The sequence below is a fragment of the Delphinus delphis genome, chromosome 8 (assembly GCF_949987515.2).
Source record: "Delphinus delphis chromosome 8, mDelDel1.2, whole genome shotgun sequence".
In the NCBI taxonomy this organism is placed as follows: Eukaryota; Metazoa; Chordata; class Mammalia; order Artiodactyla; family Delphinidae; genus Delphinus; species Delphinus delphis.
The window spans coordinates 87415280-87430279 of NC_082690.1; the positions used below are offsets into that span (position 1 = coordinate 87415280).

At 45.6% G+C, this 15000-nt stretch overlaps 1 protein-coding gene and 1 non-coding gene across 4 annotated transcripts in view; one reads left to right on the forward strand and one right to left on the reverse strand.

The window, feature by feature from the left end:
- Positions 1-1833: 1833 nt before the first annotated feature.
- On the forward strand, positions 1834-1940 carry LOC132430407 (U6 spliceosomal RNA). Its single transcript, XR_009520498.1, has one exon. It is a non-coding gene; the product is annotated as a U6 spliceosomal RNA (small nuclear RNA).
- Positions 1941-11256: 9316 nt separating this feature from the next.
- The window catches only part of PAMR1 (peptidase domain containing associated with muscle regeneration 1), a 164459-nt gene continuing 160715 nt past the window's right edge, over positions 11257-15000 (reverse strand). For all 3 annotated transcript variants that reach the window (XM_060018707.1, XM_060018706.1, XM_060018708.1), the window contains 2 exons: positions 13779-14071; positions 11257-12314 (listed from right to left, as the gene is read on the reverse strand). In XM_060018707.1, the coding sequence (XP_059874690.1) occupies positions 11778-12314; positions 13779-14071 (830 nt within the window). In that variant the 3' untranslated portion in view covers positions 11257-11777. The remainder of the gene's footprint in view (positions 12315-13778; positions 14072-15000) is intronic.

Genomic DNA, 15000 nt, shown 5'->3' on the forward strand with positions numbered 1-15000 from the left:
GACTGAATACCAAAAACTTGACTGTACTGTCCTCTGATAGGTGACGTAAGGGATGTTCAAAGTTAGTTTTCTTTTTTTTTTTTCAAAGTTAGTTTTTACTCTGAAGGATTTTTTTCTTTTCTGCCTTATTGATGGTTGACTTAAGGCTTAACCTGAGCTGTGAGAAGTGACTTACCACGGTTGAATTAAGGTAGTGTTTAGGCTGGGACTTCATGGTCCCAGTTGGAGACTATGTTGGAGTATTACCCTAGCGTTTGCTGAGTCCTAACTGTGTGTTCAAAGTATCTTAATATATATATTATCTCATTTGATTCTTAAGATGACCTTCTACAGTGTATATTATTATTATTACCCCCATTTTACAGAGGAGAAAACTGAGTCCAAGAGAGGTTACAGAATTTGCCCAGCATTACACAGTTACTGAGTGGTTGTGTCAGTCAAGGTCCCAGCTAGAAAAAGATGGCATGTTCAAATTAAGTACGTTGTGCAAAGTTTAACAAAGAGACTATTTAGAAGGGTATGGGAAGGATGTAGGGAAACTCTAAGGGATAGTGCAGAGCCCACAGACTGTAACAGTGGGGCACCATTACCCACCCTAACCTGAACCCAGAGGGAGTGCTCAGTTTCAGCTGACATTAACTGAGATGTTGTTGCCATAGCGGCCTGCTGGAAGGGGGCCTGGGAGTAAATAACTTGACCCCTACTTCCCTCCTGTTCTCTCCCCTGCGGGGCTGCCTGTTGGCCAAAGCTGGAAGCAGAGGGCAAGAGAGCACATTGGCACAACTCATATGCAGACCTTGTAGTTCAACCTCCCGAGGAACAGAGCAGGATGGAGACAGTCGGAGAAGGAATCTGCAGGACCAACAAATGAAGCTGGGGCAAAACTGGTGTTGGAGATCAGGCAGCCTTCCTGCAGAACCTTGCTTTTAACCTCTCTGCTATGCAACCCATAGCAATAATAATGTCATCATTACCGGAACAGGTTGCCCCCATGCAGGGTCCTCTCCACCACGGAGGATCTTCTAGCAGAGAGGACTCAGCCAGACCATTTGCTACAGATTAGAAGACGGTATATTTATACCATGGAAGAAATCACCAGATGGCCTCAAAGGTTCCAGTCCTAAATCCTATAATTCTCAGTGCTCTTCTCCAATCGTAATAGGAGCTTAGTTGAACCAAAGAAGGGATAAAAGCGTCCCCTCCTCTTATTTGCTCTTCTAAGGAATTCATTCCCCGTCTTGCTTTTCCTTCAGATTGCTTGAGATTGGTTATCGCGTCTCCGATTGGGGGGTGGGAGGACTCCTAATATAGAAAGAGAAAAAAAGCCCTACACTGTTTTCCCATAAAAGGCTGTTAAATAAGCCCATTCCCCTTCCTGATGACAACAGAGGAGAAATGTCTCAATGTCCAAAGTTTATCAGGAGCAAGTGACCCAGAGAAAGAGCAGCATGTCTGGATCTGTCTTTTGAAACTTCGGCTTGATCATTAAGACTATAAAATAAACACCTTAAGGTTTTTAAGAAATAAATAAAACGGAGAGGATGCTGGAGGCCCTTTCATCAAGACAATTAACATGAGTATGCTAATTTTTCAAAACTGTGAGCTATTTTTAGTATGAATGAAAACCATGAATGGAAATCCTCGTACAGTGTTCTATTTTAGAGGAAAGAATACACCGGCCCTGAAGCCAAGAGCATCTGAGAGAGACGTTGGAGAAACTAAATTGAAAATGAAAAGGTTTTAGAAAAAGAAGGGAGTTTAGGGTGATAACTGGCGGGAGGAGAATCTTCACAGCAGCAGCCCCAGATCATTGTAATAAGAATACAAAGGTGTGTGCTTGCTTCGGCAGCACATGTACTAAAATTGGAACGATACAGGGAAGGTTAGCATGGCCCCTGCGCAAGGATGACACGCAAATTCGTGAAGCGTTCCATATTTTTAGAACACTCCCTAACACCATACATAAAAATAAACTCAAAATGGATTAAAGACCTAAATGTAAGGCCAGACACTATCAAACTCTTAGAGGAAAACATAGGCAGAACACTCTATGACATAAATCACAGCAAGATCCTTTTTGATCCACCTCCTAGAGAAATGGAAATAAAAACAAAAATAAACAAATGGGACCTAATTAAACTTAAAAGCTTTTGCACAGCAAAGGAAACCATAAAGAAGACGAAAAGACAACCCTCAGGATGGGAGAAACCCTCCCAACCCTCAGGATGGGAGAAAAGGATACTTGCAAGTGAAGCAACTGACAAAGGATTAATCTCCAAAATATACAAGCAGCTCATGCAGCTCAATATCAAAAAAACAAACAACCCAATCCAAGAATGGGAAGAAGACCTAAATAGACATTTCTCCAAAGAGGACATACAGATGGCGAACAAACACATGAAAGGATGCTCAACATCACTAATCATTAGAGAAATGCAAATCAAAACTACAATGAAGTATCACCTCACACCGGTCAGAATGGCCATCATCAAAAAATCTAGAAACAATAAATGCTGGAGAGGGTGTGGAGAAAAGGGAACCCTCTTGCACTGTTGGTGGGAATGTAAATTGATACAGCCACTATGGAGAACAGTATGGAGGTTCCTTAAAAAACTAAAAATGGAACTATTATATGACCCAGCAATCCCACTACTGGGCATATACCCTGAGAAAACCATAATTCAGAAAGAGTCATGTACCACAATGTTCACTGCAGCTCTATTTACAATAGCCAGGGCATGGAAGCAACCTAAGTGTCCATCCACAGATGAATGGATAAAGAAGATGTGGCACATATATACAATGGAATATTACTCAGCCATAAAAAGAATTGAGTTATTTGTAGTGAGGTAAATGGACCTAGAGTCTGTCATACAGAGTGAAGTCAGAAAGAGAAAAACAAATACTGTATGCTAACACATATATCTGGAATCTAAAAAAAAAAGGTTCTGAAGAAGCTAGGGGCAGGACAGGAATAGAGATGCAGACATAGAGAATGGACTTGAGGACACGGGGAGGGGGAAGGGTAAACTGGGACGAAGTGAGAGAGTGGCATGGACATATATACACTACCAAATGTAAAATAGATAGCTGGTGGGAAGCAGCCACATAGCACAGGGAGATCAGCTTGGTGCTTTGTGACCACCTAGAGGGGTGGGATAGGGAGGGTGGGAGGGAGACGCAAGAGGGAGGAGATATGGGGATATATGTACACATATAGCTGATTCACTTTGTTATACAGCAGCAACTAACACACCATTGTAAAGCAATTATACTCCAATAAAGATGTTAATTAAAAAGAAAAAAAGAATGCAAAGGTGGTCTTTGTAGAAGTTATAACATGGCCTTCAGAATTAGACTGGCCTGGGAACCATTCATCTCAACCACATTTGGAGCAGTGAGTTTCAAAGGGAATCTATCTTTCCCTCTTTTCGTTTTGAATGAACGTAAGTCACTTAACCTTCTGGGTATTGATGGGACTAGCAATGACCCCATCCACTGGGCTCAGAGGAGAACTAAAGGAGGTGATGTCACATAAAGCACTAGCACAGTTCCTGGCACACAGCGATAGCTATTGTCATCTTTATTATGTCAGCCTCCTGGCTGCCATGCTGTCATCACTCAGAAGTGATAATAGTGGTAACACTTCGGATCCAACAACACAGTACAGCTACAGATGAGCCTGCCTGTAGCTCTATCTGTCCAGTGTGGTCACTGAATAGAAAATAAAGAGAATCATCCCTCTCAGGGGTGTTTGGAGCAGTAAGATACAAGTTGAGTTCATTCACTCTTTTCATGTTAACACACATTAGCAGAAGAGAAGTAAGGGAGTTCTATTTTTACCTGACTCTCTATGCTGATGAGAAAAGAGATGTCGCTTCAGAGAAATCTCAGTTCAGACTGAGAACTTGGTCGAAGTATAATCCATTCTTCAGGCAGAAGCCACCTAGTAGATGGTTTCCACCATTAAGTAGAAGGCTCAGGAAGACTAAAACATTTGTTAGCTACACTTATTGCCTGATGAACTCTAATGGAAGGAGTGTGAATTCATTCCATTTACTTAGCAAAGATGAAAGAGGAAAGGACACAAAGGAAAAAGGTGAATCGTGAGTTCCTGGTTTATCATTCCTAGATGTCAGCATCTTCTTCTAGGAGATGGCTTGAGGGTAAATGTCAGGGTTGGTGCAAATTCTTTATGCCCAGCATAAAAACCATACAATTTTGAATTAGAGTGACTGTCTCTTTTTTAGTAGCTCGATTCCGTATAAAGCAGAAATACTTTTTGAGAGTGATTGCTGGTCTTTCCATTTCTACCCCCAGTTCCTTCTAATCGTGGCAAAGAATGCCAGTTATGCATCTTTCCTTTCCCTTTGTTCTGCTGGGACAGTGTTCAGTAGTGAGATCTTTATGATGGTCAAAAGGATGGAGAGAATTTTTTTATCTTTGTGGGAGATTTCGTTGCTTGATGACACCTCACTGTGGTTAAATGCTGAATGATTTGGCTAAAGGACCAAATCAAGGACCCAAGCTAGGCTCTCGTGACCTCAGAAGATCCAGTGTTGTGATTCTGGTTCTAATATCTGTATTCATTTCTTTTATGAAATCACTTAATAATTCTGAGAGAGACTTTGTTATCAAATCCCAAAAGTATTTTTCTTATGAAGTTATTTTCCTTATTAAGAGAAAGAGAAAGATAGCTACCAGGTAATTTACTTCTAAGTTGAAATTCTAGATTCAGATATATATTCTTTTTAAATCAAAGGCTGAATTATGTCTTTGGGTAAAAACAGTAAATTAGAAGGGTCCTAATTCACTTGGAGGTTTCATTTATTAGCACCTGGATACTGTTTTATTTGTAACACCCTGTTCCCTTTCTAAATAAGGATTAATAACGTTCTTTCTTTCTCTTTTGTTTGGAGTTATCTTTTCCTAGAAACCATAAGTTCAGGAATATAACACTGTTTTTTTTTTTTTTCCTCTGAGAATTCAATCTCTAAAATTATTCTTCACCCGAGAAAGCTATTCCCTAATTTTATCTGCTTTTTTTTTTTTCTTTGTTGACAAAGCTCTCCGTCGTGTCTGGTCCACAAGCTTCTGGATAAACACTCGGTGAATTGGAATACAAACGTGAAGTGAGCCTTAAAAACCTCAGCCATTGAGACGTTCTTCTTAAAATGCTGGGCCTCAACAGCACATCCGGGCAGAGCCCTGCCAGGGAAAGCAGGTCCTACTGCCAAGAAAAGCAAAAAGAGACCACAAATTGCTACCAAACCACTCCAAAATGCTCTTGTCTTTCCAACAGCCCTAAAAAGATAAACTTCCCCAAGCCCTAGGGATCCAAAAAGTATTTCACTCAAAATTTTCACAGGATACTAAAGATGGAGAAAAAATAAGGCAGGAGGGTAGCTATAAGTGTCTCACTTCTTTGCCTCTTGCATTGACTGTCAGCCTTCTTCTTTTAGCTTATCTCATACTCATTTAAGATATTTCTCCGTTAGAACAATATGCAGGTGTGTTATTGCCATGAACATGAGACTCAAGGTCTTCATTCATGTCCAGGTTAGAAGGACAACAGAAAACTCCAAAGTCAAAGCCAAAGGCTATAGTTGATGAGTTGATGGCCTCACTAATAGTTCCTAGTGCACATTTCTAGGAGTTCATGGGGTTTGACATATATAGTGTGGTCCTAGCAGTGCCTTCTCACCTAATTCTCCCAGCTGCCCAGGTGGCCATATACACCAGAACTCCATCTCCAGCCTCCCATCACACCGCTCCCCTCCTCACACGTTCCCACGCTTTTAGAGAGCCTTATTGGTTCTCTAGTTCTTCAAATATGCCAAGAGCCCTCCTCTCAACGTCTTTGCACATGCTCATCCCTGCTTGGAATGCTCTTCCCCACTCCCCACCCTCCATTCGTTAGTCACCTCCTTCCCAGCTCAGCCATCACTTCCTCAGGAAGGCCAACCTTTTATCCCGCCCCACCCAGATTAAATCGGTTACCCTTGTTATACAGTTTTACAAGATGCCGTATGTTCCTTCCTAGTAGTCACCATGATTTCTGATTATTCATGTATTTCTGGGATTCTATGACTGAGGGCAAGCACCAAGTATTTGGTGTCCACCTTTAGTATTTCAGTCCTTAACACTCAATTTTCGTTGATGGATAAATGACAGGCAGAAAATCAATGAACTCACAATCCTTGATTGAATTCAGGATGGAAGAGATTTTATCGACTAATATTCGGATGTAGGTGGTAACTGTGGAAGGCCCATTAAGTTCTGAGTAGGTGATGAATTTGAAAGCATGAAAATTCTTATGTCCCAAAGGACTGTAAAGATTCATATTCAAACCTCATACCCATAACTCCAAAGAACAACAGGTTGCATGCTGAGAAGGAGTTGATAAGATGGCTGCAGATTTCCTACTAGTCCAGCGGCACCTGATCCCTTTTAAAAAGTCCAGCCTGTACACCGCCCCCCCCAAAAAAAATAAACACTCCCCAGCAAACACGTACACATACATACGTGCAGATGGGGAAATGCGTAAAAACTGACTGCAAGCTCTGGTACTTTTTCTTAGAAATTTATCCAGACTACTTCCACTTACACAGTCTCACTGCGTTTTGCTCTCAACTCTCTTGGTTCTTCTAACCTGCGGCGCCCATTTATTTCTGCCCACCCTTCCCTGTTGTCAAGCTCACCCCACAGATTGCCAAACGTATTTCCACATGCGTGGACCGCAACAGCATTCTAAATCCTCTCTTCCTCTCTCCACCCCTCGTAATGTCTCTTATAGCTGGCTTCTCCATCTCCATTCTCCCCCTCCTTCAAGAACAGCAAGGAAACAACAACCATCATAACAGTGGCCAATATTTATAGAGTGCAGTGGGTCAGATGCTGTTCTACATACTTCACTCACATGCACATTAACTCACCGACTCCTCATTTCATTTCGCTCCCATTTGCAGATGGAACAACTGTGGGATAGGGATTGAATGTCATGCTCAAGGTCACAGCATGTAAGTGACAGGGCTGGGAGTTGAGATCAAGCTGGGTCTTCTAACCACTGTCTCTGTCTAGCACAGCCAGCCTGATGGGCCTTTCTAGAATTCCACTTCTATCCTTTCACGCTCCTGGAGACATCAACATGAGCTTGATGTTTGCAAATAGGCAATGAGAAGCCAAATTATTGATCCTAGCATTTGAGATCCACCACCAATTGGCCTCACCCTGGCTGGCTTCACGTTGGCTGGCCAACCTGGCCTGTCATTGCAATAAAGGATTCATGTTGGGAAAGAATTGGCCCTTCTTTAAGCCAGTTCCCCTCCATGTTTAATCTTATGTGCTTTCCAAGCTCTTCCTGTATTTACAATATTCTACTTCCTTCCCATCCACCACTCCAGAGACTCAACTGAAGTTCTAACTACCCTGTGAGTGACAAGCTAACTGAAAACACTGGCCTATTTGGAGTGCCCCTTGCTCTCGATTCCTGTTGGAGTTTATGTAAGAGAAAGCAATATGGGTTGACTACTCAGTAATTCTTGAAAGTCCACTTGATATGTAAACCTGGACACGCCTAAGGAAAGCAAGAATCTGGCTTACATCATACTGAGTTTACTTAAATTTTATGCATCATATAAATGTTAACATAGAGTATGGAAATTTAAGTAAAATCTGTATGACTTAGGCAAGGTTCTTACTTGTATACCTATATGTGTATGTGTGTGTCTATATATTTTTCAATGCCTTACAGCCAAAGACCACCAGAAATACACCTATAGTTGAACAAGTTGAATTTATTGCTCCTTGAAGTGAAAGAGAAGGCACATCATGGGGAAATGGGGGGTATTTCATCAAGGGAGGATTAGAATGAACTTCTTATAGGATTTGGGCTTCTATTAGGTGATTTGGGGGAGGGTTCCGAGGAAGTGGGGTTTTGTTCTGGATCGCATGCTAACAGTTAAGTGGGGACAATTCTATAATTGGCTGTCTTTATAAATCTTATCTAGAAGGAAGGAAGAATAGAGGCTAACACTGTCATCGGTAGAGAAGTCGCAGTCACTCCTCTTAACCAGGAGAGGGGGATAGTTGGTATTTTTTGGTTTGAATAACAACCTTGCTTTTGTCTCTTCATAGACAAGTTCTAAAGCAGTCTCGTTTCTGTCTTGATCCGTCAGAGTCACAGAATGATCGTGACTGATACTGGCATCCTGTGAAATGATTGATCTTCAACAGGAGAACACCACAGCTTTGCCGTGAGTGCCAGGCCAGCTCCTAGGCACCAAGGCCTCCCCGATAGAATGTCAGGTGTCAGGGGCTTCATGTGCATAAAACAAAACAAAAAACCACTACAAAAGAAACTAGAGCCAAACCATTCTGGATGAATCAGGAGCCTTCCCCAGCTCTCCACAGAGGTGTCCCCCGTTGACAACCACATTAATATTTCATGCATTGATCTTCGGTGAGTTGTGATGACTTTTGTTCCGAGTCAACTCAGAGGCTGGAACTATGTTTGCAGAGGTCCCTTCCCTGTATGGCTCCAGGTGAGAGCGGGCACAAGAGAAACTTACATGACATTTGAAAAGGGGAGTGAAGCAGCAGTTGTCTCCGTGCTCTGGAAATTGGTGAAGAGCATCGGGCACTGTGGCAGCTCATACACAACGTCACTGATCCGCTCGTTCACCTTTTGCTGGCGCGGGACATCACCCAGGCCCACAGCTCCTCCCGTACCTGCTGGAAATCCTCTTCCGGCTTCTCCGAGTGTCCTGGACCAGGTGTGTGTGTGCGCAGGTCACTCAAATCATCGAGGTTGCGGACAGCAAGAGACAAACATAGGTTTCCATTTGTCCTCGTGGGTTCCAGTTTGTCTTTGCTCTGCCAATTTCACACCCAGCTTTCCTTCCCAACGGCTGGCCGGTTGAACCCAGATCCAACATCAGATGCAAAGGCAACAGCCTGTAAAAGACTTTGCCACGAGTGCCCACAATTGTATGTGGCCATCGTAACCCCTTATTCTAGATGACCCTTAAAAGTTCTGAATGTCTGAAAAAACCCTGACTGATATACACCCCAGATTTCCAGCTAAGAAGAGATCCCTCATCGTTGGAGTTCTATCCTAAGACAAAAGGGCCATGTGATGAAGGGAGACGGGTGAGATTCCTCCAGTGCCGGGTATGGCCAAGGGACAGGCTCGTGTCTGACTCTCTCGTCCTGACCTGGAGTCTTAGTTTAGTCTGGTTGAGTGCTTGCAGCCTGTGAGAGCAGTGCTGGGGTAGAAAGATCTAGGGCCAGTGGCAAGTGGCCATGAGGCTATTAACTAAGCAGCCCCAGGTGGTGTCACCAGGACTGGGGGCCAGATTCAGCTTCTAAAGGGAACAAAGTCATAGCTGAGATGACATCAATGTGAACCAAATCTGAGTGGTGAGGCAAAGATGGAAAATGATGCTAGATAGTAAAGAGAGTGTCAAGAAAATAGGGAACGTGATGGTCCAGGTGAGGGGTCAGGACAAGTTAAAGAATGGGAAGTATGAGCATGGACAGCCAGGTGAGACGTGGCAGACGTGGAGGCTTCATGGAGCTGTGCCCCGCTGGACAGCCCTGCCCCTGCCAGTTATTATAGGCACCAAACTGTATGCCAGGTACTATGTTCATTGCTTTACACAGTAGCTCATTTCATCATCACAGCTACCACAAAAGACAGAGTTTAGCATGCCAACCTAACAAATGACAAACTGAGGTGGAGGGGTTAGGTGACTTGCCCAAGGTCACTTAAAAGAAGTTGAAAGACAGGAATTTGAATTTAGATCTTTTTGATCTGACTTCCATTACACCTCTTGAGATCCAAACTTTCTAGGCTTAAAAACAAGAAAAAAAAACCCTTTGAGCAGCCTGATCTATATCGGTCAAATCCAATACTCCAGCTTAACCATTACGTGTTGGATGTTTGTTACTCAGAAGTTGATAAGTAATACGTTGCCCTGAGATTAAGCCATGAGGATGCAGCGGATGGGTGAAAGGAGGACGACGTGAGCTACAGAAAGCCCCAAGAAAGCCTGACCAAAAGAGAAAGCACCAGAAATTCCCTTCTGGCTCAGGGTATTATGTAAAGACACAGAATTGAGGAGGCAGGTTGGAAGACAGACGTGACCTCCCGCCTTGGGGCTAAAGTGCTTGGGGTCAAAGTTTTCTCTGATAAGTGGAGGAAAGAGTAATGTTTCTGCTGGGGTCTGTAGGAGGTGAATGTACCAACCCTTGACTCTCAGGCCTCAGGAGGTGAGGAAAAGACCAAGAAGTTCCCACAAGCCCCCCGGGGAGGAAGAGGAGGTTACTGAAAGCCAGGCTGGGTAGCCACCAGAGAAGGCTGTCACTGTGGCCAGGAGGCTGAGGAACCCAAACCAGTGTCAAGTCGGAGTCCCCCCGGATCTCAGGAGTATCAGTGCCAGCGAGACCTGACGAGCAGCTAAGTCAGCGGGGAGGACCGCCGGCCCCAGGGAAACAGAGCACACAGCACCAGTTGCAGTAGTTACAGACACGAGCACCCAGTGCAGGCAAAACGCCCAGGAGTGAGAAAGTCCCACCACACACACCCAAGAGCCAGCAGGAACTCAGGAGTCCTACTGTGTGTGTCCCGGGGCTAGAAGCCACGTAAGCCTCCATGGGACATCTTGGAAAGGAGGAAACTGGGGAGGGTAGGGGAGAAAGGATAAAAGAGTGAGTCACCCAAAACAGAGAAGGTTCCTGAAAAGATCATTTCAGGGATTGGATTGGATTCAATTCATTTTTTTTTCCTCCACTATCCAGTGGGAGTCAGGGGTGGGGCTTGAAAGGAAAACCATATAAGTTATAGAGAAGAATGAAGCTGCAGTTTCTTGGCATATCTCAATCGAGTGTGAGTATATAGGTGATTCCAGTTCAGATGCTACGAAAATAGGTCCTCAAGATGTCTAGAGATTCAAAGCAGGGTTTTGTGCTTGATCTAGAGCATAAGAACAAGAGGGGACACTAGAAATCCTCAAATCCCTGGTATTTTCCTATGTTTGTGCCTTACCTGATGGTGCCCAACCTCCCTCTCCCCCACCTGAAGGCCCAGCAAGTTGCAAGCACTGGTATTGAAAAGATGGCATCGGCTTTGCTCTAGGCGTTATTTGGGAATGATAATCTAGGATATCTCTTAAAGGGCTGCCACCCAGCCATTGGTCCCAACACACGTAGCTCAAAGAGGCTGCATGCAGGAATCAGAGCCATGGCACATTCGTTCCGTGGGTCAGAAGCCAACCCTTGTTTTATTAAAGTGTGTACAGGGGATTGGGAAGGAAAAGGACCACCCCGTGACGTGGCAGTGTGCACGGACACCAGTGCCGCAGCCAGGCTCCGCTGTCCGGGACTGTCCTGCAGGCGGCTCTCTGGAACTCTGTCTGGCTGGAGCCTTGGAGGAGACCTCTCTCGACCACAGCTGACCAGGGCATTCGCAACACTGAAGGGCAGGTGGGGAAGGCCACTGGGGCCGGTTGAATGGGGAGGATTGCTTTGCTATTCATGTAGTCTATTTTGAAGAAACTGAGTTCTTGCAAGCAGCCCTGGTATCTTCCAAAGGGTCCCAGCAGTCAGGGAGGCAGTGGCCTACCAGAAAGTAAGCTCGACTCGCCCTCCACTGGTTTTGACATCAGAAGCCCTGGCACAGCCAAATTCATGGGCAGATTCACATTTCAGGTCCACGATGCCTTGGGCAACACACATACGGAAGGATGCACGGAAGTGCTTCTCGACGGGCCTGAGGCTCATTTCATGTTTCTCTCGATCCAGTCTTTAAAGGGCAGCACTTTGGTGAAGGCTGTGTAGAGGCTGTGGCTGCATGTCTTGTCATAGCTCCAGCTGACCAGCCCCACCAGATGCCAGCGGGGCTCAGGGGACGCCCGCCCCGGGAAGAACGCGGCTGCGATGCCGCCCGTCTCTGCTGTGCAGATGTCAGAAGGCGCAGCGCGGTCCCAGCCGGCACAGAACATGTTGTCTGTGATGCTCACCGGGATGCCGTGCTCTTCGTGCTGCTCCTCACACAGCAGCGAGTCCGCCACACTGACTACCCCCGAGCGCAGCGTGTCATTCTTGAAGCCGGGGCTCCTCGCATCTGCCAGGACATTCCAGCCCGCCACGGTGATGCGGGACTCCTGGAGGGAGGTGCTGAGGTCCCGAGGGGCCGCCAGGCAGATGGGCTGGACACGGGTGCTGATGCGAGCCTTGTCCAGGAGCTTCAGGACGGCGATGTCCGCATCCAGCAGGATGGGGTCGTAGTTGGGATGCAGGATGATTGCAGAAATCTACCAAGGTAAGGAATGGACAGCAATTGTGAGCGACCAACACCATAGTGACAGGAACAGGCAAGCCCCGGGGCTAAATGATTGGGAGAAAATGTCTAAGAGACAGCTACAATTATACAGAGAAACTTTTCTCAAGGGATCATAGAAAGCAACTGCTCTATTCCCAGGGTTGCAAACTGAAACGCCCGCCTGGCTGGCAGGTTGTTTTAAATAAGTTGAGTGGACAGGTGAGGTTTCAGAGAACGGGAGTGCATGCCCCATGCAGAGGGGGCAGCTGCCACTTCGCTCCAGCTGACCACTGCCATGCAGAAGTGCTCATTTTGCCAGAGAATAGACTCCAGATCTCTGGCTGAAACCTCCTGGTTTTTAAATGTTGGCAAATAACTGATTAAAAAAATATATGTTAGCACTATCAAAACACAAACCCCTACAGGCTACCAGTTTGCAACATCTGGTCCACTGTAAACACTGCATTTACCCTCAAGCCAGTAAGATAGAGCTACACCCAGGGTGGTCCACAGACTTTTCCACAAAGTCTCCCCTGATTGTCCCCATCCTTGCTGATCATCTTCTTTGACGGGGGCCTCCAGGAGCTTACATCTGTGATATGCCGTAACATTCTCACGGATGTGTTCTATTCCTTCAACTACATTTGGGCTCATCTACTCAGGGATTCTATTGTGTTGGACTAGTCACGATATACTGGTCTGTCTCTTCCCCTAGCCTGTGGATTCTTCAGGGCAAAAACCATGCCTTATTCCGTTCTGTATGTATTCCCAGCAAATGGCATGCTGTGGGAACTCAACAATGGATGGATGGATGGATGGATGGATGGAAGGATGGATGGACAGATGGATGAGCTGGATGGGTGAGTGGGTGGATGGAAGAGAGGGAGGGAGGCAGGCAGGGAAAGAGAAGAATCTTACAAATTTATTAGGAGTCTCTATTTTTCCTCAAAGCCTACCTAGCACAGTGTCTTAAACGTAAGAGGTGGTTACATTTTGATGACCCCAATGATAGAAGATATTTGTTACTATCTTTTTTTTTTTTTTTTGCGGTACGCGGGCCTCTCACCGTTGTGGCCTCTCCCGTTGCGGAGCACAGGCTCCGGACGCACAGGCTCAGCGGCCATGGCTCACGGGCCCAGCCGCTCCGCGGCATGTGGGATCTTCCCGGACCGGGGCACGAACCCGTGTCCCCTGCATCGACAGGCGGACTCTCAACCACTGCGCCACCAGGGAAGCCCTACTATCTTATTTTTAAAACAATTTTAGGGGGGAAAGACTCCATAGTCTTTCTAGATGCCCCTTTCTAGTATCTGTCAATATATATTAGCCACCTACTATGTGCCTAATATTTCCAGGCTCTGGGCTGGATGCCAAAGGACCGACACAGTCACTGCTCGCCCAGTACTGGGAGTTGCTGAGCCAGAGACCCGGTTTCCAGGCTGCAGCCCTCTCTCACCCGCAAGCTCTGGATGCTTTTCTCTTCCCGGTCATCATCCCTGTAGAATTTCCCCAGGACGACTTTGAGGTCTGCTGTCTTGATCACGGTGACCCTCCCCAGGTCGGTGACGCAGTGGGCAGCCACCACCACGGTGCGCTCATTGACCAGGGCACCGCTGCAGACGAGGAACCACGTGTCCTTGTGCGGGCTGCTCCCGTGCACCCCACCGGCCCTCCTGTAGATGGCAGCCTGCCACGGCCAGCGTGTCCTCTGGGTCTTCGGAGCAGTGACGTTCTCAGTTTTCCCACAGACTATGGAGAAAGCACCAGCTCAGTAATGTAAACTCAGACCTTCCCATCCAAAGGGGAATGTGTCAGTCACCCAACAGAGCACAAATCTGGAAAGGTGGACCCTATGGATGTCAAGACCACAGAGCATCTAACCCGTTTTTCTTTTCCCTTTAAACATTAATCAACCACCTTGACATGGTTGACTATAAAGTCTAGGATTACGACTGGAGGCTTACCATCCCAGCCACTTACTGGGCAAGTTGCCTAATCTCTTACAGTCTCAGTCTTCCTGCCTGCAAAATGGATACAGTAATCACAACTGTCTCCTAGGGTTCTTGAGGAGAGTGGATGAGATGATGTATATAAACAGCTAAATTCAAATATCATGACTATTGCTATAAAGATGACCACCTCGAACTAAGCCATATTCTTCTTCTTTGACAAAGAGGATGGGGGTAGCTTAGTATGTGCAAGACCCTATTCCAGACACTTCCATGTATTACTGCAGTCATCATCATTATAACCTTGTGAGTAATCAATACCTCATAATCTAATTAATAACAATAACCTAATTAATACCATTGGGTGATGAGAACGAAAACTGGGTTAGACAGGGTAGCCAAGGAGATATCACCAGAAGCCCTCTAGCACCTTTAGCCCCCTCCCCACTTGGTGTTTAATAACTGCTCTGTCCCTTTTCTCCAAGTAAATATGAAAGAATTATCCACAAAAAGTATGCCCCCCTTCCCAAAAACTTCGTCTAAGATTTAACGAGTTCATTTCTCCTGGGGAGTAAGTTTAAGCCAAAGGAAGGAAGTGCTAACTGTGGAATTTCAGACTTCACCAAGTTAGGGAAAGTGTTAGAGGGCCATTCTTCTGGACAAGGAGTTTTTCCCAAAAAAGTCTTCAGTAGGGTCAGTGGTTTTTCATAGGCAGCAATGGGAGATCTA